We start from the raw sequence: 26732 nt of genomic DNA on the forward strand, positions 1-26732 counted from the left end.
CGCGTTCCCTCGGCCGCGCTCGACTGTTTCCGAGCATCCTCGGCCGAACTCGGTGCGCCGGTGGCGGGCGCGCCCGAACGAACAATGACCTCGAGATCCCCGACGGCCGGCGGCCATTACCAACCGAGGAAAAATCAGAGGTAAATGTCGGAACCGCGCTCGTCTCGATCTTCTCGCCCTCTCGTCTTCTCCACTCTCATCGTCGGTTGGATCGGCGCTTCGGCTTGACGTCGATTCTATCTGCGCGTCTCTCGCGTGCTTTACGTTTCACGATGATATCGATTCTATGTATACGAGTATGACGAAAGCGTGACGTAGTACGTCGCTCCGTTAGATATTAGACGCGCGTTCTTTTCATCTTGTCATGCTTGCGAATTTTTTGCCGTTACAAAAAATACATTACTCTCGCGCGTTTATGTAACAAAGCGATGTTACATTTGCGACGTATGACGTATCTGTCATATATCGGATGTTCGCAGCTGAGAGCTACATTACATGATTATACAGATTCATTTTACAGATTTTCGCTTCTCACTGAAACATTCAACGACTTCGTATCAAACTCTCTCCCGCCATAATTCCGGTTTTTTTCTTCATTCTCTGATGATAGCAAAATTTTCTGAAATCTGACGATTTTTGTTCTTATACGACGCGTACGAAGTAAAGGTTCGAATATGAATAGGAATAAAGAATAAATTAAATTTAAAAAAATTAGAAAATTTTTGACCAATGAAAAAGCGTTTTGTTATTCTTTCTGTACTGAAGCGTGGCTTCCCACATGTCGAAAAATTTAGCTCTTTATTCCTAATTCCTAATATTTAACTTCTTATTTATATTTTATCCGAGTAAGGCCTTGCGCATAATGGGAGGAACTATTAAATTTTGAAAAAATAAAAATTTGCGAATTTACAGCATGAAGATAAATAAAGATTAGAAATGTATAATGCACTTGTGTTCGTTGTGCGTTACATTTAACCTTTATTTCCAAAATTTAATATTTATTCCTATTCCTAATATTTCCTTCATTATGCGCAGAATCTAATAGGAAGGATGGATGTCGACTATATGTCATTAAATATATCAATAAGAAAACATATAAAAAAAATCCGATGTGGCAGATTTTGTTTCTAGACAAAGCGCCATTCTCGACATTCGTGCTGGAGTGTATCGATGTGCGGGCACGCGTGAACACGTGTACGTGTTATATTTATTCTGAGCATGTAGCAGGACGTCACGCATTCAAGTTTCCGCGATTTTCTGCCCACCTGATATTATCATTGCGCGGCGATGAAGAAAAGACGCGCGACGCTCAATTTTTTCGCATTCGTGCACATCACCGAGTGACATGAAGTAGATTCTTGAAATTACGGAAAGTTTCGTAAGATAACGAACAGAAATATGTTGCGTGTTTTCTCAAGTGTACTTCGCAGATTGTTTATATATATATATATATATATATATATATGTATGTATATATATATATATATATATATATATATATAGAATATTACTTCAGATCTGATCAATTTATACAAAATATAGAAATATAGAATTATAAAAATTATAAAAATATAGAATTTTCCTTATTTATAATAATATATATATAGAACTATACAACTGCGTAATAAATTAGTAATTACATATGATACAAAATTATACAAATATATCACGCTTTTATAAAAAAAGACCTCAGGATATTTTAAAGTAGACGTAAAGTGTCAAAAAAGCCTGATATGAAAGTTTCTTGTTGAATATTGTCCGAAATTGAAAATGTTTCTTGTTTTTGTTTCGCATAGATATGTAATACTCCTGAACTTAGTGTTATTTTAAGCATTTTTCTTGATGCTGTTGAGTGTATATTTATCTTCTCTTTAAAATTACGTTGATGGAGCACCATTGTGAATTATTTCTTCGGGATATACGTGACTTCTCTCAACTTTGTTAAACATTCGACAAATGCAAATAAGAAGCAACGAATATCCTGAGTATCTTGTTAATATTCTCCGTAGTTTTCAAGTCAATATTGTGCCGATTGTCGCCAGGTTTATGCCAGAATGACGGGAATGGGGACGGTATTATATGCAAAATGGACACGTCTGAAAAACAGAAAATGCAGTTTACAGCATGAAATGATCTTTATGCTTCTTCTATCGTGTCTTACAACTACCTACTCACCTTTTCTCAGAAAAGGAATGTGATCGTCTTCGATATGCGCCTCGAACGAGTACGGTTGAAAATATCTTTGTTCCGGTTTCCCGTACGAATATGATTCTAATTTTCTCATTTGAGCTAATTTCTTTTCGATGCTAACTAGTAAAGAGTACCATTTCTCAGTTTTCTTAAAATAATTGTAGAAAGTCGGATCAGGTGCGCCCAATAAATCCAAAAGAACCAAGAGGTCCTGTGACAAAATATATAAATATTAAATATTTCCTATAATAATTAACGATTCTAATAATAATCGTATAAAGTAATAATTAACGATTCTAATAATAATCAAGTATAAGATGTGTCTGTATTTTTAATAATGTATCTGTATCGATGATGTAACATGTACCATTTTGTCCAATTCGGAATAATGGTTTTCTCTACCGTAAGAAGTCTTTTTGTTATGCCATTCTCTGGCTAAATGTTTGGCGCCGTAAATCGAATCATTTGGACCCCATTCCTCAAACGCTTCTTCTCCATCAAAGAAGATAAACATCAAACTGATATCTTGCTGAAAAATACAAACGTAATATAAATATAGATTTTGCAAGATTTTACACACACATTTAAATTGTAATACTCGATGACTTACATTTTTATCCAAATGCGTATTCATGACGGTTGCCAAATTAATTAATTGAGAGCATGGTACGGCACTGTCTGTGGCTCCGATGAAGTCCCTCTCTCTTGTATACTTGGAATCAAAATGGCAAGCGAGTGCTAAATATCTTTTTGCATTAGGATTTAATTTCGCTATTATGTTTTCAAATTGCAATTTGCCAAATATAGGCGTCTCAGATTCGAATGTATCTGATTCGATTGTCCAACCTAGACCTTTCATCGTCCTTTTGATATACTGAAAAAAATATACATTTTTGCTTTTGTCGCAGAGAATTAGATGTTATGTAACGTTGAAGTATTGGTTTACTTAAGTATTTATCATTATCGTTATAAATTTAGTTGAACGTTCTAAAATAAAAATTCTTATCTAATCACATTACGAATAATATTTAACTTTTATTTTTTACTTATGCACATATATGAACTTTGTAAACAAAATGACTTTGTCCAATATGATGATATTGGAGTAAAATATTTATTTATCATTGTATTTTTATTTATTATTGTTAAGTTTTTAACTTAAGTTTGCTGTTTTTTTATTTAATACACTCGGGTATTTTTACGTTTTTTCACGAATTAAAATTCTATGTATTATTTCACAGGAGAAAAAGCTCCGAGTTAACCATTTCTCTTCGAGACTCGGTTCTTCGGAGATTGGAAATTCCCGCGCGCGCGCGCGTGTGTGCTGCGTCTGTTTTCCTGCTCCTTACCTCCTTCACTCTCGCGTGCTCGGGGGTCCCCACGATCCTCACCACACATATGTTATCCAAGACCTCGTTCATGTGAGTAACATTCGTGAGGCCGGCCAACGTGGCGATCTGCTCGTTCGTCAGTGAGCCGGGCACATGATAGAACTGGAAATCAGGTAACAATAATGACATTCGTCAAAAGTCGCCGTCAGCCGGTGACGATGGGCAACGTGACAATGAACTGCAGGAAAGAGAGAGAAAGAGAAAGATGAAAATAACGTGAGAGGGGATCCCTCCTCCTCCGCGAAGGAGGAAGGATGAGCAACGAGAGGAGTGCGACGTTCGTTTATACATTACGTACTTTCTGCCTTGGGAACGGGATCTCCCTCGAGCCATCCTGCTCTGCCGCGTGCGGCGATACAACGGCGGCTAGCAAAAAGATGCATAACGCGAACATATCCATGCTCCGTGGCAGCCGCGCGTCGACTGAGCGCGGCCTTCGAGCATCGCGATGTAAGAAGACTTCGTTCCTCGCGGCTGAACTCTCCGTACTTTCCTTATTCTTCCTCCCTCTCTCGCACCGACGCTTTGCTGTACTGTCCATCTCGCTCTGAGGACAGAAGGGGTGACATACCGTGGACACCACGCGGATGCGCGGTAGGATATTCAATAAAATGTGTTGGCCTCGACATGCCGTGAGAGGCAGTTGCTAACGTCGCACTCTGCGTCCGATGGTAGAAGTACAAGCGCAACTTTTGCGCTGCACTGCCGACGGTGCCAAAGGTCATCTGCCAAACGACATCTCACAACATCGAGATACTAAATATAAAGAATTTTGTAACGAGATTGTATCTCTCGCGTGCAGCGAGACCTATTAGAAGTAACGAACGAAATAATAAACTATGTGTAATGCTCAATAATGGATGATGGTGCACATATAGATAATTTAATAAAATATCAGAGGAATTGAGCCATTATTAGATAAGTAGACACTAGATAAAAAATAATAATGTGAAAAACAAGTGCATAACACGAAAAAGAAGCGCGTAATATTGTAAAAGATGTTTTAATTTTTAAATTAATTGAGTAGCATATTAAATCTTCCATTCATCAATTTCAGTAATTCGCTCAAAATCAAATATAAAAACACAAGTTAAATTTAGACAATATAATTTAAAAAGTTTGAGCAACAATTTTTAATATTTATTTTATATTTGTATGATTATTTTCTATATTTTCTTTCGGATTTGTGGATTGAGTTTAATTAGCAAAGTTGAAACCGACTGTTGGTCAAGTAACAATCATCATTATAAAGTTATAAGTTTCGATTAGTTCTCATGTAATTTGTGATAATCTGATAATTTTAACGGTGCCTACAAATCAAGGTTAATTACTTATCATGGTAATTTTAGGTTTAACGATCTGGTACGTTCTGAAAATTAAACTTTGCATTATATTTTACGAAACTGTTTCCTAGTTTAAAGTCTTAACGATTATGATTATGCACGCAATTAATCAGAAAGCTAGTATGCAAACTGCTGTTCTCCTCTTATGTATAGCTTATAATTTTCTGGATTTTACCTGGATTATAATATAATTATATGTTTCACAGTATAATACGTTTCATCAAGATACAGAAAGAATTAAAAAATTTGAATTGTATAATATATGTATATTTATTTTGTTATTTACCTTATTATCTAAGATCTTATAAATTTTCCCTAGTTTTACTTTTTATTTGCTTAGTCTTACATGTTCGCATTCGTTCCTAAATTTTATTTAACTTCATCACGCAATACAAAATATAACTACATTTAACTTAATTACATTTAAAATTTTGTATAATTCTATAATAATGACATAATTTATATTTTTTTTATGAAGTATTGCTGTTTGCCTACAAGAAGCTGATGAAAGGTAAACTACGACGAGAGATAAATTAAAAGAGAAAGTTTTGTGTGTGTTTGTCTATGTGTTTGTGTACATGTGTGTTTGTGTATAAAGTAATCTATTTTATTTGCATATGGAAATGAAATATGTAAAAAATAAAAAGAGAGGAAAAGAGAGAGCAATTCCAATTCATAAAAAATATTATATATAAATCGAAATACTTTTCATATTACTTCCTAAATGTCTTACATAGAGATATCGATAGTGAATCTTACAAAAATCAACATTATCAAAAGAGCTACGTATTAGACAAACTCCGCGAATCGTTATCGCGTAATGATCCTGGTGGCACCATATATTATATAAATGTTCACGTTTCGCGTTACGTATATCGTATACGTCCGAGAAAGTAGCTTTAACCTTTCCAAGAATTTTTAATTCATTTGATTGAACTTCTTGCATATCGTGCACGCACATCAATGGCCTGGAACGATGGATTTTCAGATCTGAGAATACAACTAATACATATCATTATTAAGATGATTTGAGAGAAACTGAAAATATCCTGGTAGTGTTTCCCTTCAAATCCATCTTTCTAATCGCGATATTCCCTCAACTGAAATCTATCGTTCCGTTAGAGTCGAAAGTGTTAAAACTAAATTCTCAGTACATAGAAATATTTTCGCCCAATTGCGGTGGTCTTGTTTTTGTGGTCAGGATATTTATTTAATATTTGATACCACCGAGGAGGCGAGAGCGTTCATGAGCGTGGTGCCGTACTCGCGTCGCTTTCTACTTTGCTCGCGCGACTCGACATCGGTCCTCTCCTCGAGAGAGAAACTTGAGCTTCGATCGCGCTAAATAAATAAATGGTAAACGCGCGGCGTGTCGACGCGAGCCAAGCTTCGCAGACCTAAAATTCGATCGACACGATCGATCAAAATCAATTGCACGACTCGCGATTGTTTTCATCGAGGCGAGTAACGTCCGTCGCGTTGAATCCGCGGCGGTGATCGCATTTTCGACTGCATTTTCCGTCGGATCCCTCTCTTTTTGCGGGTACCGTTACCGTGATGAACGGTCTAAAACGTTCGTTAAATGAGAATTCGAGAAAGCATCGGTGAAACTGATCATCGGCGACGACGTGCGATGGGAACGCGATATTTCTCGCGAATGCAAATTCACGCCCTCGCGAATTAGCACGCGCCGAATGGAATTCGGAGTGAGGAAATGGTCGATATCTTATCGAAACTGGAAAGATACAAAGTAATCTCGCTTCTAAAGTATAAGTACGCGTATTTTGAGCAACCGTCTCGCGCAAGTCGGGTTTCCGGGGCAATACGAACGTTCGAAAGACACGGCGGAGGAACGTTTCAAGGGATGTCCAAAATCTTCCTAATTTTTTGGAATCCCTCTTGGACCTCGCTCCGACATCTTTCAGACTTTCGTCCTGCCTGGAATTCTTGCTTCCGGTCGGATGGAATCAAACGATCGGTCTATCGCGGGGAGAGCTTGTTGTGCTTTTGGCGAATCTCGTGGCGCCCACGTCTCGACGTGATGTCCGGAGCCACGGGGGGGGGGGGTTTGAAATACGATTCAAATCTATACAGGCCCGAGGTCGGTGGTGTGCGATCGTTGCGAATCCTTCTTCACACCGCGTTGAACGGATCGACCTCTCGGCGAATTGTCTCTCGGATTTCGTGTTGAATGTTTTTGATCCTCGTCCTAGGTGCGACGTGAATTTTCGTTGTCGACGAGCATCGGCGCGCTCGCGTTACTCTCTTTCCATCGATGCCGACCGGCCGAGTTCCTTCAGTAGTTGTATGGCCCATATTGGGAACCGTGATAATACGGCCCCGGATACGCCGCCGGTGCCGGATATCCGGCGTACGCATACTGCTGCTTCTGCGGGTACACTGGAAAAACAAAAAGGAGATTAGGACTCGACCGGATCGGATTTCGCTCGCGTTTTCCTGCGGTGGAAAAAAGGGTCGGTTATCGAATAAACGAGGCAGTTGACATAATTCTTAAATGATACAGATAATTGCTATAGTTAGTTTCGCGAAAGTCAAAGGATGAGATACCCGATATTCACTACTTTATGAATGACTTTATTTTTCCGATTTTTTTCTTAAAAATATATTTATGATACGAAGTCTTGTAGAAAATTGTCGATACTATCAAGAAAATAATTATTTTTTCATCTTGTATTCTTCTTTTATTTTTATTTTAATAATATCACTTTTTTACTATTTTTTTTTTCGAGTAATTGATTTCCTGTCTGAAATGTATTTTTGTACAATTCTAAGCAACCGATTCTTGACGAGAAAGGCTCTGTCCGACATTGGAAGTCGAGACACATTTGCTCTTCATCCTACGTATAAATTGAATTCCGGCATCGATCAGTCAATGTACCGGGGCTGAATGCTCAAACACGGAAATTCTTTTGCAGCAAGAGATCGATGGGTGTGCGGAACGGAAAATTAGGCAAGTGTGTCGCTTTCGAGCGACTACTTCTAGATATCACTGACTTTTCCGTTCTTTTTCTCCAAGAAAAGAACAATTATCGTACACGAACGCTTATTTTGATATGACCAATTTTCCAAAGTTATTTGTAATATCAGACCGAAAGTCACATTATACAGTTTATATTTAAGATAAGATTTAGATATTTTGCATAAAGGAAGCGATAAGAAAAAGTTGAAAAAAAAGAAAGAAATTTTATTGTTGATTGAATTTAGTTTTTTTCGTATTTTATTTTCATGAAATAGAATTCATGGAAAAAAATTAAAAAAAATTTCATTTATTTGATTGTATAATATATCATATAATATATGACAATAGTTCTGTTATTAGAATGTTGCATAAATCTCATAAAATGAAACAAAACTTCTCGCGATGACATTGATTTTAAGTAACGGAAAACAGTGAAACGTCTTTGTCAAGAATTTTTACAATCCGTAAATTATCTAGCGGAAGGAAATGTATATATCAACGAAAATACAAATCACGTGGCTTTGTGTTTGCTTGGTAAAAATTTCGAGATGCATTTTCATGACACGCGCTACGTGTGCAAGTGCATTCTGCAACCCGGCCGATCATCCGGAGGAGAACTAGAAAGTTTCCTTCAGGATTAGAGCGTGACAGTGCTCCGATCCGTGGCGGAAACAGAGCGTGAGGCGAACAAGTAAAAGTCTCGCGAGAATGAATATTCGCCGTTACCTTCCACACGACAGAATTATCAGTGCGATTTCGATAATCTTGACTAATCCGTTGAGAGAAGTCGATCTTATCGACTTCGAAGTCGTTTTATTATCCTCCATGATTACTTATTCCTGATGGAACACAATTGCTTGACAATCGCAGTATTGCTTTTCGTATTGCATTCGTGTATTCGTTTCCGATCTAATTTCCGATCAAAAATGCGGCCTTGGCAATATTAAGACATCGAGAGCGTAGAGGCGAATTTAAATACTAACAATCGCTAGCAATTTTCCGCACGGCTTCGCTCCTCCGATCAATTTAACTGCGAAAATTGCGCAAAAACTAAATCTAGAATCACGCGGCATGCAATCCGCTGCGATTTCGAGTTAATATTCATCGAACTAGTTTCGCGCGGCCTCCTTTTTCGCGTTCGCAAATTCGCGCGGCGAAAACTAAATATCTTTGAAAAATCACCGGAAAAATCACTCTCTCATATGTAGGATTAATTTTACATTTTATTCTACATAGTACGTAGAGAATGTAAGAGAGAAGGATCGAAATCTTTTTATATATACAAGGCGTTATTGGGATTGAATCCTTCGGTTTGGTTATGTTAAATGATTAAACAAGCAATTAGATTAATCGCGCCTACGTACGTATTGTTGTTGTTGTTTCATTAGTTTATGAAATTTTCTTTAATTTCGTATATTACACCCGTATACTTTACCGATGTGTATTCGCAATATCGAATAAGCTGAAATCCTGAAATAATGGTTATTACCTACGTATCGTTTCTTCATAGATAACAGTATCTATAAAATAATGTATATTTGATCGTGCTAATAATAATTGGTATGCGTTAATACGGAAGCACTTGAGAGTAAACCGTATAACGTGTTATTATGTACAAAAAGTAAGTATGACTAGAAACTCGTTTAATGACATATCGTCTGCTTCCGTGTTGACGCTTCTTCTTCGAGTGAATCCAGTTAGTATAATGACGAGATGATCGTTATCCTTGTATCAAGGAACATGTTCCTTGCGATCAAGCCCGATGATCATAAACTAATATTAGTAGAATACTCGGTGCACGCGGAATCCGATTGGTCTCTATTGCGACTTTTATTGATATAGTTATTTTAAAAAATATATGACACGGTCTCAATATTTTTTAAAGCTGTTGATATCAGCCGCTATTCGAAGCTGAGGCTGAAAATACCGATTTTAAATAATTTCCTTACATTTTTGTAAATAAACAATATTTATATATAATATACATTTAATGAGATCGTGAACAGAGAGTCCACAGTAGAACCGTCAGACTTTTCGGATGTCGCTAGGAGTGGATGCGACGAATCGCCTCCAGAGACCAAGAATTGTAATAATCGCCGAATAGCAGGCCAATTCGGATATTATACCGCGTGCGCGTAATGGGCAAAAGCAATAGGTGTTAAATATGTACCAGGCATGAGGTACTGCATGTTCATCGCCTCCTCGCGCATTCTCTCGCCCCTCAAGCAAATCGCCGCGGCGCTAAACAAGATCGCGCTGACCAACGACCAACCGACGCCGACCCAAGCGACCACGTACGACCAGTCGTACGAGATTAGCGAGTTGTCCTTCAGGACCTAGACAGTTTTGCCCCCGCGTGCCGTGCCGTGCCGTGCCGTGCCGTGCCGCGTCCGCGCCGGGCGTATATAACAAACAAAAAGAAGAAATACGGGGCGAGTTAGTCCGGCCATTTCATGGTTATCGTGTCACCTGGCATGATGTACTGAACGTTCTGGGCCTGTTCGCGGGCACGCTCCCTTCTCAGGCAGGATGCCGCGATCAGGAATAGCGTCATCGTGCCCAGACACGTAGCCACCCCCAGCCAGGCGAGGTAAAACGACCAGTCATACCACTGCGCCGTGTTGTCCCTTAAAACCTGCGAGCAAAATTCAGTCAAAATCCGTTGTGTACGGTTACGTCTGCCACCGGCTTCTCAATCACGTGGAGATTTCGATATTCGATGCGAGGTGCCTGGAAGAATCTCGTTATGATGCAAGATAAGTGAAAAGTTTCCTTCCTATTATTATTGTATTTATTGCAATTATAAGTTCAATTGAGTACTACGATCGATTTTAATTATAACAACATTTCGAAAATTTTATTTCTCTATGTAAAAAAAAACAAAATGTAATTTTATGTAGAAAATTAATAAATGTGCTTTTGTAAAAATGAGATTAAAGTACTAAATTTTTAAAAATATTAAAAATTTCACTTATCTTGCCTAACAATGGCATGTACGCCAAATATTGATCAATTGCAATTGACATTTAGACAATCGCGCGGATAATTTAGGTGACTTAGGAAAACCAATTATCAAACTGAAACAATTTAAATTAACATATCGTACAGATCCTAGCTTTCTGATGCGATTGATGTAATAGTCAATGGCAAATTTTAACATATTGCAGAAAATTTTCATCATATTAATAATCAAAAATTTCAAGAAAGTAGAATTGAGAACTTACATTGCTCCATTGTTGATAATACTCTTCTCCGACGATTTTCTCTTTCTCATAATACTCGACGCCGTGCCAGAGGCCCATACCGCCAGCACTTAGTAGGCCTACATAATATAAATGAATATATTCTAGTTATGTACATAGAATATTTTCAAAATTCTTTTACGAATATTCATTAATTTAATCTTTTCGAGAAGTCGACATCTACAATTCTTACTCTCGGATTTATATTTGAAGTATCATCCTTTTCTGATAAGGGGTCTTTACTTTTCTCGACCAATTTTTAATCAATATATTAAATATAATAAAACATATAATTAAAGACGCATTTGTTAAAATTAATTAAAATTAATTAAAATGTCAACTGTCGAAATTCATTCATAAATTCGCGAAAAGTAAAACAAAAAATTATGGAGTATTTCTGAAATATCACGGGAAGTATACTGACAGGCGAATAGCATTAGAATTGCCGTGGCTGTGATATTTCCTGGTGATCTTCTCCAGCAACCCACTACTCCTGTCCAGAATGCCGAAAATATCGCGAGAAAGCCAACCATGAATAAGGCTATCACGGATCTCCCCATATCTACGACAATAATAAAAAATTCAGGTATCTTACACGTTACACATACATTTTGATAACGGAGAAAATATTTGCGTGTTTTTTTTTTTACACGGATGAGAAATTTATTATAAAATATTTTTAATATTTTTAAAACTATTTTTACTCGATTGTTATTATGGATGCACTCGCTGTCACATCGCGATCGTCAGCGATCGAACTCTCCATTTTCCATTCACGCCATGTCGTGAATGGCGCTACGTGACTGAATTCTAAAGCCTACAATATTATTTGTATGTGCAAGAGAGATGTAATCATACTGTGTCTTCGTATACAACTCTAGCGATATCGCTTTATTGTGTGATATAAAAAAAGTTTACATAAGCCTCCTATTAAATGTACTAAAAGATTACTTTAATTTTTTTATATACATATTTTTATATTATTATTGAACGTACATAAATTCTTTTTGGTGAAAAATGTGAAAAATACACCAACCTTCCATTAATGCAACGAAGGATAAAATTTGTTTAACTGTACTATACTTACGTAATCGTGCCATCGCGTCGTCAGAGAAACCTCTCGTTTGATTGTCCTCATCAGGAATGAAATAATCGATATTCATGCAGTGCGTCTCCACGGGGCTCAAATAAGTCTCAACTGTAATAAAAAGATATTTATATGACAGAATAATATAAGTACACATTATATAGGCAAATAAAATTGGCTGTAAGTTACATGAATAATTTTTTTTTTATTTTCTGAAGACATTTTTATTTTTCTAACAGCAAGCAAACTTGTATTTTACGGTGCTTGCGAGAGATTTAGTATTTCTTATCCAAATAGTAATAATCCTTCCAAAATATTAGGCGTTCCCGAATTGCTTTTACTAATTAGAGAAGTAAAAAACGTTTTACCAAGAGGCAAATATCTACACTTAATTGGCTAATCATCACCGACGTTCTCATTTCACCGACCGCAAGACACGTTAATCAACGTTCATTTAATGGCTGATTACGACATTCAGAATCAAGGCGCATTCTAGAAAAGAAATAAATGCCGGATTTTAGCGAATTGCGAAATAACATTTTGCACCTGCAAAGATGGCGACGGTGTAATTAACACCGTTTATCAGAGAAATTCATGTTACATTAAAGAGAATACTCCGTCGAGAATAGAATGTTACTTGATGTGATTTGTTATTTTAGCATTCGAGAAGGGCGCTCTCTGTCAGCATTGTTGCATCATTCTATCGTTCATTTATGTCTAATAAATTATAAGGATAGAATGATGCGATAGCGCTAATAGCACGTTTCTCGATGCATAACTATGGTGACTGTACATCTTTTATTCTAAAGGATGGTTTTTTATTTCAGACAGCTTTGTTCTTTAGTTTTTCTATTTTTTCAAGACTCAATTTTGTCAGTTTTATTTTTATCTTTTATCCTTTTTCTTTTATTGTACGGGAAATTCTTTTCTAATTAGCATTTTAAGTTAGCGTTACCTAATTTCATATTAATGAGTAAATTTTTAAAATAAATTATAAAAAATATAATTTATCTTGTGTTAATTATATTTTTAATTCTTTTAATTAAAATTATTCAGATTAGATCCATTTTTATTTTTTATTATTTCGAATTCATTCCAGATTTAAATCAAGGGTTTCCAACACAATCGAAATGTCATCAGTTTCTGCATTTTGATATACGTAAGAAAGTTTTTTAATGTGCAGATTTTTGACATTCTGGCACAAAGTAGTTTGGAAATATGTGAGACAAAAACTTTAAAATTTTCAGATTTGTCCTTTATTTTCTCGAAGAAGATACGGTATGTATAATAAAAAAACAGAAATTAATTAGATTGATCATGCTTACTTCAGTTTTCGTATACAATTAATAAAAAATTTAGTGAGAAAAATTTACGGAAAAAAATAGCCGAAAAAAAAAAATAGAAGGTTTTAACGTAAGATATCTTTCTAATCAAACTGCTTTGAGAATTCGCAGCGTCCTTTTGTTCGTCAACTTCTTTCGCAAACACTTCGGAGATATTTTGAGAATATATCTTAAAGATCTCTCAATACACATTTCCCGTAAACGTGAATATTTAACAAGCGGCCATATGATGTCGATCATATTCTCCGTTCATTATCCGGTTGCGCGTGGAGGAGGTGCGAAAGATTCTTGAATACGCGCTCATTAGATGTCCTCGGGGGATCGTGTCTCGTGGGGAAATTTACTACTGGGATTTATCAGCGTTCCGTAATCCCACAGCCCCGGCCGCGACAACGAGCGGGCGCCTCGAGAAGCACGCGACCCAGAATGCAGCGCTATCGCCGGACGCGAAGTGTGCGGCGGTATGCTTTTACCAACGTAAACCCCTCCCCCTTCCCCCCTCCACCCTACCAGAGGGCCACGCGGCTCGGTCTTTCGTCTCTCTCGCAACGGTACTCCCCCTCGGTGAGTCCTAATCCGCAAAATGCCACTTTCGAAGACGAATTACTGAAAATATTATGGGACAACCCTGATTTTTCAAAGGGAGTCTCCTCCTGTCTAGCAAACGTGCCCCTCATCTGATAAGTCGAAAAAGAAATAATCATAATGATAATTGTCCGCTGTCCCGAAAAGCCCCGTGAATCTTTCATCGATCGTTGAAGAGAATTATTATTTAATTATCTGAGATTTAAGCAGGATGTGATCTCAATAAAAAATTTTTTTGAAATTTTATCGAATGAAATCAAGCCAGACGAAATTTCACAACAATTTTATACTAAATATTATTTTTTTTTTTCTTTGTTTGAATTGTGTATTTTTTTCAACAAGAGGATAGGACTCATCTTTCTCCTTCAATCGCTGGTTATTTTGTTAATTTCTGTTTCGTCTTTTAATTATAATTGAGTGAAAGTCTTTTCTTGGAAGAAATTGGAGTTAACGGAACAGAATGTTTTTTTTTCTGTTAATTACAACACGTATAACGTGCTAACTAGAAAAATTACTCTACCAATTCGTAACACAAAATTCCGTTACTGCCTAGGATTGGAAATAAGTTTTTCCGAACGAAGCTTCATGGCCGGTCTCTATAAGGAAACGTACCGTTCGAGATACTTAAGTGTGGGCGTATCCAGGATTTTTTTTCGAGGGAGGGGGGGATATCAATCAATGTTAAACAGCAATTTTTTTCGTGTTAATGAATTGCTTTTTTAGATACTTTAGAGCTTAGAATATCTCCTCGTTTCTGATTTTGAATGAGAAAAATATTGGATTTTGTAAATTAGATTTTCTAACTTTAACTTTTTTTCAGGGAGGATTTGAACTCCCCCAACCCTTACTCTGGATACGCCCCATGTATTTGAGATTCAGGCGATGGCCGGCGACAGCCGTTTCCTCGACCCTCTTCGAATCTAGTTTCGTCTAAACGAAACAAGGCGCCATGCCAAGATCGTTGACTCGCGCGCCTAACTGTACTGTACGCGTTACACTCCTCGCCATTCCGGAAGGAGTCGTCGGCGACGCTCGACGGGATCCTCCTCGTACTTTTCATCGCGCATCGCCGCGCGATACGAGCGATACCGGGAGGCAGATAAAAGCCACCGGACCGGTCGTTGACTGGTTTCTTCGAATTTTTCACGTGTGCATTCGCGACTACATGCGCTGACCCCGATTTTTGGCGCTGGCCGACGCACGCGACGCCGGTCACGGTGTATATAAGAACGTGATGCAAAATCACATCCATAAAAATCTCGTGTAACGAAATCTCATCTGGCATGTATCCCCGGGGATTTTTTCTTTTTTAAGTTTGGCTTTTGTTCCAAAGACGTACGAAGAAAAGGAGAGATAAAGTATATCTTTAAGATACAGAGCATGCTTGATATAATTTATCTACTCATTAGTAAACTAGTAAAAAAAGTAGATAATTTTCTGAAGTAACAGAGAATAGCAGAAGAGAAAAAATTTTTGAAAGATATCAGATATATTTCTAAAATATATTTAATATTTTACAGTCTTTCTTACGAAATATAAGACATATCTCCGCATTTCTAAAATCTTAAAACACACACACATATACTGAATATGTTTACATATATATTGAATAAAAATTAAATTAAAATTTTATATGATCCTTTCTAATTTTATTTGTAACAATAGATATTTCCGCTTTTTCAAAAGAAAACCGGTACATGTAGATTTTCTTGTAACGATCTAAAACAAATTACAAATATCAAAAATATATATAGAACATTAGACCTTTTCATTTAACATTTGCGCATGCGATTGCGGATTTATGGGATTTTATTTATTTATTTAGGTTTCTCCGCTGCAGAGGCAAAGGCAAAGGTCAGCGCTCGATCACGCGTCCCTAATAAATCGAAGCCGCCGGAAGCGGGTCGCCGGAAGAAAACGGCATGCCGAAACCGATAAGGCGTCGCGTGGCGAACACCACGGTCGACGAACGGTATCGTGGTGATACGAGCGACGCATCGATCATTTCGATTGTTTTCCGGCCGACGAGAGAACAAACGTGGAAGATCCTCGCACGCGCGTTCTTTGCCCGGCGATTTCTTCGGATTGGCCGCCGGCCGATAGAATCGATTCTCACCGATCCCGGCCACCGATACGCTCGCCTTTCCTCGCCATTTCTTCTGCTCCCACGATTACTTGGCGAACAGGTACACGTCACCGGCGCGGCGCGAGGATTTTCGTTCACGAACCCGGTGAGAAAGCATTGTCTCCGGCACTTTCAGCGTCCGCTCCGTCAGATCGTTCGTGTTTCTATTCGAATCGGATCGTGTAGTTTCGATCGTTAATCCTGGTATCGTCTATTGGGACTATTAATCTGGGATCTGGAATTAATTCGGCTCTCTCGAGACACGTGCAAGTGTTATGTGGAGTAATGAAGGAAATTACTCTCATGTTGATCCAACTAATGGAGTTAGCCGAAATGGTTTGTTGCACATGGAAAAAATTAATCTTAAATCAAGATAGATAAATATTCTCATGAGCAAGAATATTATAATCTTCTTAGAAAAATTTGTCTTGATTTAATTGAAATTTGTATTGGTGCAAATACTTTTACATAAGCAAGAATGTTATAATCTTCATATGGAAGATTTTTTAGTCTTGAGCAAATATTTGCTCAACTCAAGACTAATCAATATAAATTCAATCAAATCAAAATTTAAAGTTTTTAAGAAGATTATAATATTCTTGCTTATGTATGAGAATGTCTTGATGAGACGAGATCTCATGAAGCAGATCTCGTTCGTAACGTGCGACAACGGCACACTTTTCTTCCTCGCGTTCGCCTCGGAATTTACCGAACGCCAGCTACCCCTTCCTCCCTACGATGGTTCGCCATTGTGCGGTTAACAATGGATTTTATATGAGCTCCCTAATGTATGCACGGCCCGCATCCACAGTTAGCAGCTCGCCATGGGTACGTTTTCACTTTGTGCCGCGGCACGTTTTCCCTTCCCGCTCGAAGAATGCGCAACCTGAAACTTCCGGGAGAACTGGAATCACCTGTAGCGCGTACCGGATTTGCACGAAAAGTATACTCGGACGTATACCTTTTTCTCTTCTCTCGTTTTCCTTTTCCCTCCTTCAATTCCCTCGGTCGCCGTATCGAAAGTCAAACGTGATTCCCCATGCGCTGCGCTCTTGAAAATCCCACAAGTCCTGAATCACGGATTTCGCGAATAATCGAACGAGATACAGTCGAGATTTAAAAAAGCCAATCTTGGAATGTGTGCGTATGCACGAGTTTAAAAATAGAAATTGCTTCAGATAACTTGCATAACTCGTGAGACCGAAGAGCAAATTCACGGTTGTTCACGGTTATACATTTTTTTTTTTTTTTTATTAGAGCGTGATCTAAAATTGGGTTTTGTTACGTCACGTTACACCTTCTGCTTTCCGTTCTTCGCGTGACACGGCGCACAAGCACGAGAATTTGTTTATTGTTTATTTAGGATATTCTTTTTTTCAGCCGAACCGATCTGCGATTACGACACGCTGCGATCGTACGCAAATCACGTCTTTCGCGGCGCTGACGTTCGCACAGTAATCTCCGATTATTACGGAATGAACACTGCGTAATCATCGAGGCATGCAAAAGTCGATTTTGCGATTCGTGTGACGTAATAAAATGACGTCCATATTATTTCATATTTTAAGACTTTCCTGACATCCAAGGGACAATGCGGTAGATTTTGAATGTGAAACGTCGCTTATTACAATTATATGAGTTTTTACAAACAATTTTTCCAACATCCATTAACTTTAATCCGGATTTAATTATTTTTTTATTTGGAAGTAGAATTTAAAAGACAATAGAACTCATTAAACTATATTTAAATTTAATGGATACTGAAGGAATTGATGATTAGAAACTATTTGGAATAAACAGCTTTAATATCTTAATTTATACTCGTGACCTAGACTGATATCGGAATTCGCTTAATCGGCACATATTTCCTGTGATGAACGGAACCATTACATAAGATTAAGTCTATAATTGAGTTAGTTACGTTGATTACGGATTCAGTTAGTTACGTTGACATCATAATTGTAAGCTATGTATCATCGTTTGATTACGTATGACTGCATTTATGTATCATTGCGGTTACGAATTATTCCTAATTGGTTTAATTGTCTACAAAGATATAAGCGTCGTCGATTTTCTTTGCTCATTGCCTTAAAAATACAATCGCTATACGTCGCTGAGCTTCAGCGTACGCACACCGTGCGTCATTACTGTAGAAAGTTTCTAATTGGAAAGGCGTTCCAAACCATAGAGCGTTATACACGATGCGAAATTACGCACGGGGAATAAGATTTGATCGCATCCTTATGCGTAACGTGCGTACTTTTATTCCGGATTTAAACGCTGGATTTATGACGTGAGATTTAACGCATCGCAGGGCTCACTTTTAAAAGCGACGCTGCTCGAACATATTATTTTGTGTTGTATTATAACATTAGAATATTTAAATTTTTATCTTCTTACGCAAACTTCAAAAAGGTGCTTTTGATTTTAAGAAAATTTTTATTTTCTTTTTTTTAAATGCTATAAAAATAGATTTGAGTTCATATCAGTTTCTAGTCAACTTTTGAGAAAACCTCGTCCTCCTTGCTGACAAACGCAAGCAGCTCGAACACGGATTGTGTTTTCAAGGCATTAGCGATCGATTGGCACGTCGACTGTTTCGCAACGACCGCGATCGCAACGGTCCACTTATGACGTGCGTTCTGAAGAAAAAAAAAAATATCAGCAGTCCTCGAATCCGAGTCTTAAGTCTATTAAGTAATTTAAGACAAGGAGTCTCGCGGTTGATATCCGATGTAAAAACTTGGCATTACTCGGGCACTTCGTTTGAAATTGTGCTTGGCAAATCACACGATCACATTTTTGTTGTTGTTGTAAATAGCTAGCGGATGTACTCGACAGCCAGCATTGACTCTGAATTGACTCGCATTAATTTCTTCGCTTTCCTGTACATACGTCATAAAAATTCGCACTATTTCAGGATAATTTCTACATACATTTTTCCGCCGAAAGATTTGCTTTTATCTACATATGAGGCAAACGCTTCAGCTTCGAAGAATATTAAAATTTTTTTAATTTGTTTCTGTATTTGTTTCTCGATATAAAAGAAGGAAAATTGCGGATGATTTTACGATTCATTATATTGATATTTATCATATTGGAAACACATAACGCCCAGCTGTGCGCAGTGATGAATCCTGGGATGAGAAAGCGCCGCGATAAACCGTGCCGGAGAGCTATCCGGAGAAAATACCTTTCTCCAAAGTTTGTGCGCGCATATGTGGCCGATTATAAACTGTTAACCTATTACGTGGGATCGGATAACCTACGACATTACGAGATCGTAACGTAGAAAGTTTTGTAAAGGCCGCGTAAGGGATGTCGTTGAACGAGGAACTCGGATCGTCGATCTTAAGATAGTATCGTGGATGTTGATCAAAAAGATGGATAAAGCGGTCAATCGCGATGCTTTGCAATTATTTAACTATGTATCTGTCTACGATTGTGTATTATAAAGATGATAACATAAATAATTATACGCTACAATTTCAAAACTTTTCTTCTCCTGTGATTATTGATGAGAGAGAGAGAGAGAGAGAGAGAGAGAGAGAGAGAGAGAGAGCGAGCTAAATATTTTCCAGTTAGAAAAGACGCTTATAAAAAAATGGTTAAACTATAAATTATTTTTAAATATTTCCAGAAATTAACACGCTAAGTTTCTGATAGATTTTACATGTTAAATCCCGTAGATGTTTAATTATTAAATGCTTAATTTTGCTTGAGAAGTCTTACCTCTTGGTGGTCTCTCTTTGGGATAACATATCCTGAATAGACCCTGAGTCCTCGTATAATAATAATATTTCGAGTTTATCTGATCCACCAAATGTTTCTGCTCGGCATGCTTGGTCATGTATTGCTGTAACAGAGACAACAAATTCATACAGCACCAAATGTCGACTTTTAATATTCATACGAAAGTTGCAACGCGCGTTATTAACGATGATAAAGTGAAAGGGCAAGAACAAAGTCGCAGCGAATAATTCGCTTTGGCGGAGAGAGAGCTACCGGACGCTACGTGTGTGCGTTTTCGAATGCAGATGAAGTATACGGCGCTCTTCCTTTCGCGAAAATGTTATTATCGTTAGAAAGTAAGAATGCCGCGTTCTTGTGCGATAGAACATCTGTCAGCATCTCTCTCTCTCTTTTTAAGTGAAAGAGAGACCGCGAGCGACTTTACCTTCCTAGAACTCGTATTCTAAATTCAAGAGCTTGTTGACTCGCGCGAAACCAGGGTCAAGGCTTAACTATAAAAAAAAAAGAAGAAAAGAAAAAAAGAAAGAAAGAAAATTCAGGACGTCGAAAATTATCGATTTAGAGTTCGATCGGCGGCGCAAAAATCATCGTTTAGATCACCGCGCGAGTTTCACAGCCCGGTTAAGGTATCGTCGACTGGCGATGGATGAAATTACGAGTAGAGAAAACGACGCCCGCTTCATTTCACGTCGCGGGACGTGGATATTCCGCGAAGAGCCCGCCCATGATGCCCATAAGAACCGATGGACAGCGTCTACTCGTGCGTGTCGACGCAGGTTCCGTGTGCTTTCTTGCGTTTGGAGTTGTGTATGTGTACCCTCGCCAATACCGTCCTCGAAATTTAATGCAATTTCAGATCGTGCGGTAGAGGCGTGTCTCAACGTGCCCCGTCCCCGGCAGCGATCTCACTTTGCCGTTGATTGATAATCCCTCATCGATCCGCGGATCGTCCGCGATCCACGGATCGTTACGATCTATTTTCTAGAAAGTTCGTCTCTGATTTCCCGATTCGACGTCTCGTAGAAAGTATAATGATACCCCGCGTCGTATACACGCGGGAAATCTTAACGCATGAATCGCGACCGTCGTCGCCGACGGAAAGGAGGAACATTTCCGCGCGGCGAAAATGTGAAACACACGTGCTCGGTGTTCCCTTTGCGTATACGAATCGCTTCCCACGAAGCATTTCGCTCGATCCGCTGCCCGCGAGTCGATCGCTGATAAAGTGTACAACTACTTTCGAAAGCGTTTCCTTCAACACTCCGTTCATTTTCGTAAACAATACCAACGACTCCGCGCAATCGTCACGTTAATCCCGATGCGCGATTGATTATGCCATTTAATCCATTTCGGAGGAAAGCCAGTTTGCAATCAAGCTCCTTTTATTTCTTAGTGATTTAGAAATTATTAGAACCTAAATTATTTTAGCTGAGGAAAAAACTCAATTCCGAATTAAGGGAATTATCGAATGTTAATGAGGACATGTTAATATAATTGGCAATCTTATGGCGAAATGCAATTTTTATACGCAATATGCGTCTAACGTAAGCTTCGTACTTATTTCGTTTTACAATAACATTAAGAAATATTACATTTATATAAGCAGGGAATGTTGATTGGGGGCTTTATCGCTCTCAAAGTGATTAGTCTAGATGATGGACACGTGGCTTTGTGCGAGAAAGCAGAAACACGTTCGTGCAGCGTCTGTCAACAATAACGTGATGATCGGTGGTGTTTCTGAAATTCCACGGCCTACGTTCTTCCTCGATTACCAATCGATAATCGTACGAGCGTGACGTACGACGCTGATGCAAGCTTCGGTGTTCAACCTTGGCGAACGCCCATGCGTTCCGAGCAGTTTCTCTCGAAAGAAAGAATGCGCAAGGTGAACGATGCACGTTCGCCGGAACGACTTTGTTTTGTCGCGTTACGCAGACCAAGTAACTTTATATTTTATAAAAAAGAAGTCGGATAATAAATTTTATCGCATCGGCAAAGGCAATCGATAAACTTGCGTCTCTATGAAATAAACGGGAGAGAAAGGAGGTTCGGTCCAGTTTTATCGTTACTCGCAAGCACTCAGGAATTCTGATAAAACTTCAAAGAAACATTGATTTTTTTGTAAAATTCAGTTCAGCTATTTAAAGAGAAAGTTCCTGCGAGCGAACAAATGTTGTCCGAAAACGCGACATGTAAATCCTCTCCGGATGACGTAGCGTATTTACGCAAAATTGTCACTCGTAGTTGGCGAGAAAAGGGGAAAAAGGAGGACTCCGACGAATTCCCGGTCTCGTCTAGGCCACGCCATTCTGCTTTCACGTTGTTGTTTCGCCATTGCTCGTCTCAAGCGCGGGAATATCGTCGAGCCCAACTGATTTCTTTGACATAGAAAGGAAAACCTGTCGTGGGGGTTCGATGAATATATAATTGCATTATTGATGAAGATAATTACATTATTATCGAGTAAAGAATCCCATCTTTCATGCAGCCTTCGAGAGTCAGCCTTTCTGAATCCTACGATACTTTGCATCGTGTAACTTTCCGCAAAATTTGTACGTATTTTCTCTACGTTAATCTTCTTGTTGTAATTTTAGAACTAGTTCCGTGATGACAGCACGGGTTTCTTTGCCGTGATATTTTAACTCCGCGTTGTAGCCATGTGTAGTAGTATATTCACATAACGGTTTCATTTGCGGAACAAAGTGTGATAATTATCGCGGCAGGCTAGAGGCGATTATGCAAAATATTTGCGTTCGCTCGTGGAAACGACAGGACGATAGCTTTCACTGAGCCTGTCGTTCTCGTTGTCGTTTCCAGTACCGGACGGATTATTATCGACGCCGTTTACGTCGGTGTAAATTGTCGGCGTTATCGGCTCGATTGCGGATTCGCGTTCAAAAGGATTGAGTCCCCCCCTTCACCTCATACGCGAGCAGCGAGATTTTTAGCTAACGAGCCGAGTTAGTTGTGTTGCGTACGGCAACTTTCATTTGAATTTTTCCTCGACTGGCCGATCATGTCGCGATCGTTTTTCCGTGCATGTGATTTATAATTTCACAACCGGATGATTTCCCCGAATCTGAATAATTCGTCGTGCATCGATCACATTTCGAGGAACCGATTGTGAGCAATACAGGCCTGTCCGACGTTGATTTGGAAGATAATTGACATAATTTAATCCATTTCCAGTTACGTTTAAAAATTTCTTGCATTAATCTGTCACGCCGGACGACGACTGGATTGTCCAATTGGCAAATGCAATTTCGTGTATCCGTCAACATCGTGCACCATTAAACAGCATAATCGAGTTTAAAACCTTCCCTTTTGTAAATTATTTTCCTAAATATTGAGAAATAGATTCTTAAATACTTCAGTACTTATACGATTGATATAATTGATATAATTGATTCTTTTTATTTAATTTCAGAATTATTTTATGAATTGTTCAGCTTAAATCATATCTCTTTTTTACAAGTAATGATAGAAAAAATCCTCCGGCTTATTAACAATCATTTATTTAAATATATTCATTTTTTACAATGTTCAAATTTAAATCAATAATTGCTAATTGTAACTTTCGTTAGATAAACAGAAATTGAAATAGCAGATTAATGCATTAAAATGTATCAGGTTTGTATCGAAAGAATATATTTATTATTTAAACACGAAAACTTGACTACCAGTTGCACAACTTGTCTCCGTTGAATACGATCAATATGACATACGGCAACATTTCTGCTTTCTACATCCATCTTCTTATATAAACTCACGCAGCGTGTTTGCTATCTAATTGCGATAAAAAATCGAATTCTTTTCTTAGATGTCGAAGAAAATTTACATAGCTTAATAAATGAATGATTAAATGAATTACATCGTGTTATTGCGTAAGATTATATCGAAAATTTAGAGACATGTGGACACGTTGCGCTCTCGAGCGACGATAAAAAAGTGCGTCGTGAAGATGATCTTCGTCCGATACATTCGGCAGGACAGGAAGAATACTCGTGCAATACTCGAGTTTCTCCGGATCGTTTCCGCGCACGAAATCGCGTTACGCCATTCAACGTCTTTAAAAAGCGCCGCGGATTGCGAGTCGCGGCCTTGAAGAGTCCTCCACGTGATTGGACGATTCCCTCGATTTGTCGGTAGCATTGCCGGCGTGTCGCAATTCGCGAATTTACAAAATAATCTGTGGTGACCGATAATTTTGAATACTTTACATTTCTTCCATTTGCTCTAATTTTCTTTCTCCCTCTTCCCTCCCTCATACACACACTTGTAATGTTTGTGTAATTCTAGATTTATAAATCGTCGCTGTTTGCCTGCTTTCCTCGATCGGATAAATCGCATTTTCAGATATAATCCGCAAAAGTCGTTTCCCGTGTTTGTCTCAACGTCCAACAAGAATATCAAAGCGAATTCAGGTGCGCACATTCCTTTCTTCGCGCGCCCAGGTCGCCACGTCACCGCGGTTCTCGAATGAAAGTACAGTGACTATATAGTTGATGAATATAATATCATGTAATAATACGCTACTGTGCACATGGATAAAATCCTGCGTACAATAGAGGAAATATATTTAGGAACGGGAATAAATAAATTTTGGAAATAAAAATTCAGAATAAAAAAAGATTAAACGTAACGCACAACGAACACACAAATAAATATAAGAGATAGTCATATTTTATACTTGAGTCCATTGTGCGTTTAATTTTTATTCCGAATTTTCATTCCCAAAATTTAATATTTATTCCTATTCCCAATATTTCCTGTATAGTCATATCTTAGTGCGTTTAATTTTTATTCCGAATTTTCATTTTCAAAATTTGATATGTACTCCAATTCCCAATATTTTCTCCATTGTGTGCCTAGATATTAAATGAATGTCTCTATGCCGATGAACAAGCAAGGATGTACACAAAGGATGTAATCGGCCATCGCGCGATCGAGCCTTCCTCTGCCGGCAGGATAACACACACATCACGTAAATAGGCGCGAGAATTCATTATGACTAATTCATTATTAAAGCGGGAGCGGTAAGGTGAAAATTACTGCGCAGTGGTAGCGTTGAATTTGCACGAGACCGAGAAAAATACAATCTCCTCGTAGATGCAAGATAAAAAAGAAAAAAAAAAGTACATTCGATCTCGCGCAAGTTCGCTTTTTCCCTCAGTTGGACGTAATAATGCAACGGTACGGAATTAATTTCCAAGATCGACTTTTTAACCTTATAGTTTACACCAGAAATGACATTAAAATTAAAATTCTCGAATGACGATCCTATCAATTAGACACCTTTCTCCCAAATCGGTAGCTCCCTTTTCCCGCCTCTCTCACTTTGAACCATCAAGAGGAAATAACAAAATATCTAGATAAAAAAAAGGAAAACGAGAATTAATTCACTGTCCTCGTAAAATATTCTCGAGTGGGTAACATCCGAAACTTATCTTCCATTGCGTGATTCAACACTGGACAGGATGTGCGAAACCGTTAAGGCGGCTACAAATCGTTATCCGTCTCGTCGAGTTTGTCCTTTGGAAAATCGCTACCTTCGCGTCTTCTCGATTTATAAGAATTGCCGGTTGTCACCGTCGGGGCCTCCTCATCGACGGGATTTGGTTAATGTCGGGAATTTACACGCGGAGTCTTCCCGTTAATCGTCGATTACTCGCGTGTTCGTCGAGGTCGCGTCCCGGCTGACTCGCGGGGGCTCGCGGGGGGCTGCGGGGCGACCGCGGGGGCCCGCGGAATTATCACCTCGCGAGGAGGCACGTCTGAGCGTGCGTTTGCTCGCGTCTGTTCCAGGATGCGCCGGCGCGAGCGACATAACTGTACGCGCGATTCTCCCGACGTCGATTCTTCTTGCCAACCGAGCGAGGAGGTGAGGCAGCCAACCGGCCGGTCGTCCAGGTCGACGAATCCGGGAACCGCACGGTTTCCTTCGTGCGAAAAAAAAAAAAAATAACAGAGCGTCACGCCGCGTCATGCGGCGTCGCGGCGCGATTCCGCGCTATGAGAAATCCTCTCGGATCCTCGCGACCGTCGCGCGTCCACCTCCGCTGAGAAGTGGATTAGTAGGTCTCCGCGCTAATCCGACTTCAAGTTTCAAACCGCAACGATCGTGGATCGAAAATTCAATGTCCAAATTTTAAATGGATGAGACTTTATTTATGTTAGAGAGAAGGCCCTCTAATAAAATTTCTCTTAAAATCAACAATAAGAGTGAAGAGGATCAGGCGCGAGATAAGATGCTAAATAAGAAAGAATAACTGAAAGAAAAAAGGATTTTGAGATGTAAAATTAATTCATTCTCGCGCGGCTTTTTTGTAATGGAGAACAAGAATGAGGGCGGATTCTCGTCGCGCGCAATCCATTTACGCGCAATCCATCCGCTCTCGGAGGAACTTGCGATCGAACGGAAATCCATCTCTCGTCTGAATCCAGCGTAAAAGGACATATGTCGCGCGGCGCGATCGGGTGCACCGAACAAACGCAAAACTCGTTGAGAGAAGCAACGCGCCGAGAATGGGCGCGGCTCGGAATGTCGATCGTTCCGAAGGCACGGGGACGAGATGTCGGGAGATCGAGACGAGAGAGAGAGAGAGAGAGAGAGAGAGAGAGAGAGAGAGAGAGAGAGAGAGAGAGAGAGAGAGAGAAAGAAGCGGAGCGAAGAGGAGAGAAAGAGAGAGAAAG

At 38.8% G+C, this 26732-nt stretch overlaps 2 protein-coding genes and 1 long non-coding RNA gene across 4 annotated transcripts in view; 1 reads left to right on the top strand and 2 right to left on the bottom strand.

Moving 5' to 3' along the window:
• LOC148936755 (uncharacterized) lies at positions 1-5183 on the top strand. Its single transcript, XR_016139374.1, has 2 exons — positions 1-140; positions 3432-5183. It is a non-coding gene; the product is annotated as an uncharacterized LOC148936755 (long non-coding RNA).
• LOC105430201 (glutaminyl-peptide cyclotransferase) lies at positions 1578-4122 on the bottom strand. The gene is made up of 6 exons (XM_011643633.3): positions 3880-4122; positions 3540-3683; positions 2801-3064; positions 2558-2719; positions 2176-2401; positions 1578-2096 (listed from the first exon to the last, which is right to left on the bottom strand). The coding sequence occupies exons 1-6, from the start codon at positions 4120-4122 to the stop codon at positions 1942-1944; spliced, it is 1194 nt and encodes a 397-aa protein (XP_011641935.2). The 3' UTR covers positions 1578-1941.
• The window catches only part of LOC105430200 (uncharacterized), a 25766-nt gene continuing 4203 nt past the window's right edge, over positions 5170-26732 (bottom strand). Inside the window, exons 2-7 of one of the 2 annotated variants that reach the window (XM_089077358.1) lie at positions 20019-20142; positions 12234-12344; positions 11571-11708; positions 11129-11226; positions 10374-10539; positions 5170-7324 (exon numbers count right to left, since the gene is read on the bottom strand). In XM_089077358.1, coding sequence (XP_088933484.1) covers positions 7221-7324; positions 10374-10539; positions 11129-11226; positions 11571-11708; positions 12234-12344; positions 20019-20142 — 741 coding nt within the window. In that variant the 3' untranslated portion in view covers positions 5170-7220. Of the gene's footprint in view, positions 7325-10074; positions 10241-10373; positions 10540-11128; positions 11227-11570; positions 11709-12233; positions 12345-20018; positions 20143-26732 lie in introns of both variants that reach the window. The other variant, XM_089077357.1, reaches the window with a different exon arrangement.

Source organism: Pogonomyrmex barbatus, unplaced genomic scaffold (assembly GCF_055798465.1).
Source record: "Pogonomyrmex barbatus isolate J1 unplaced genomic scaffold, ASM5579846v1 scaffold2, whole genome shotgun sequence".
Classification (NCBI taxonomy): domain Eukaryota; kingdom Metazoa; phylum Arthropoda; class Insecta; order Hymenoptera; family Formicidae; genus Pogonomyrmex; species Pogonomyrmex barbatus.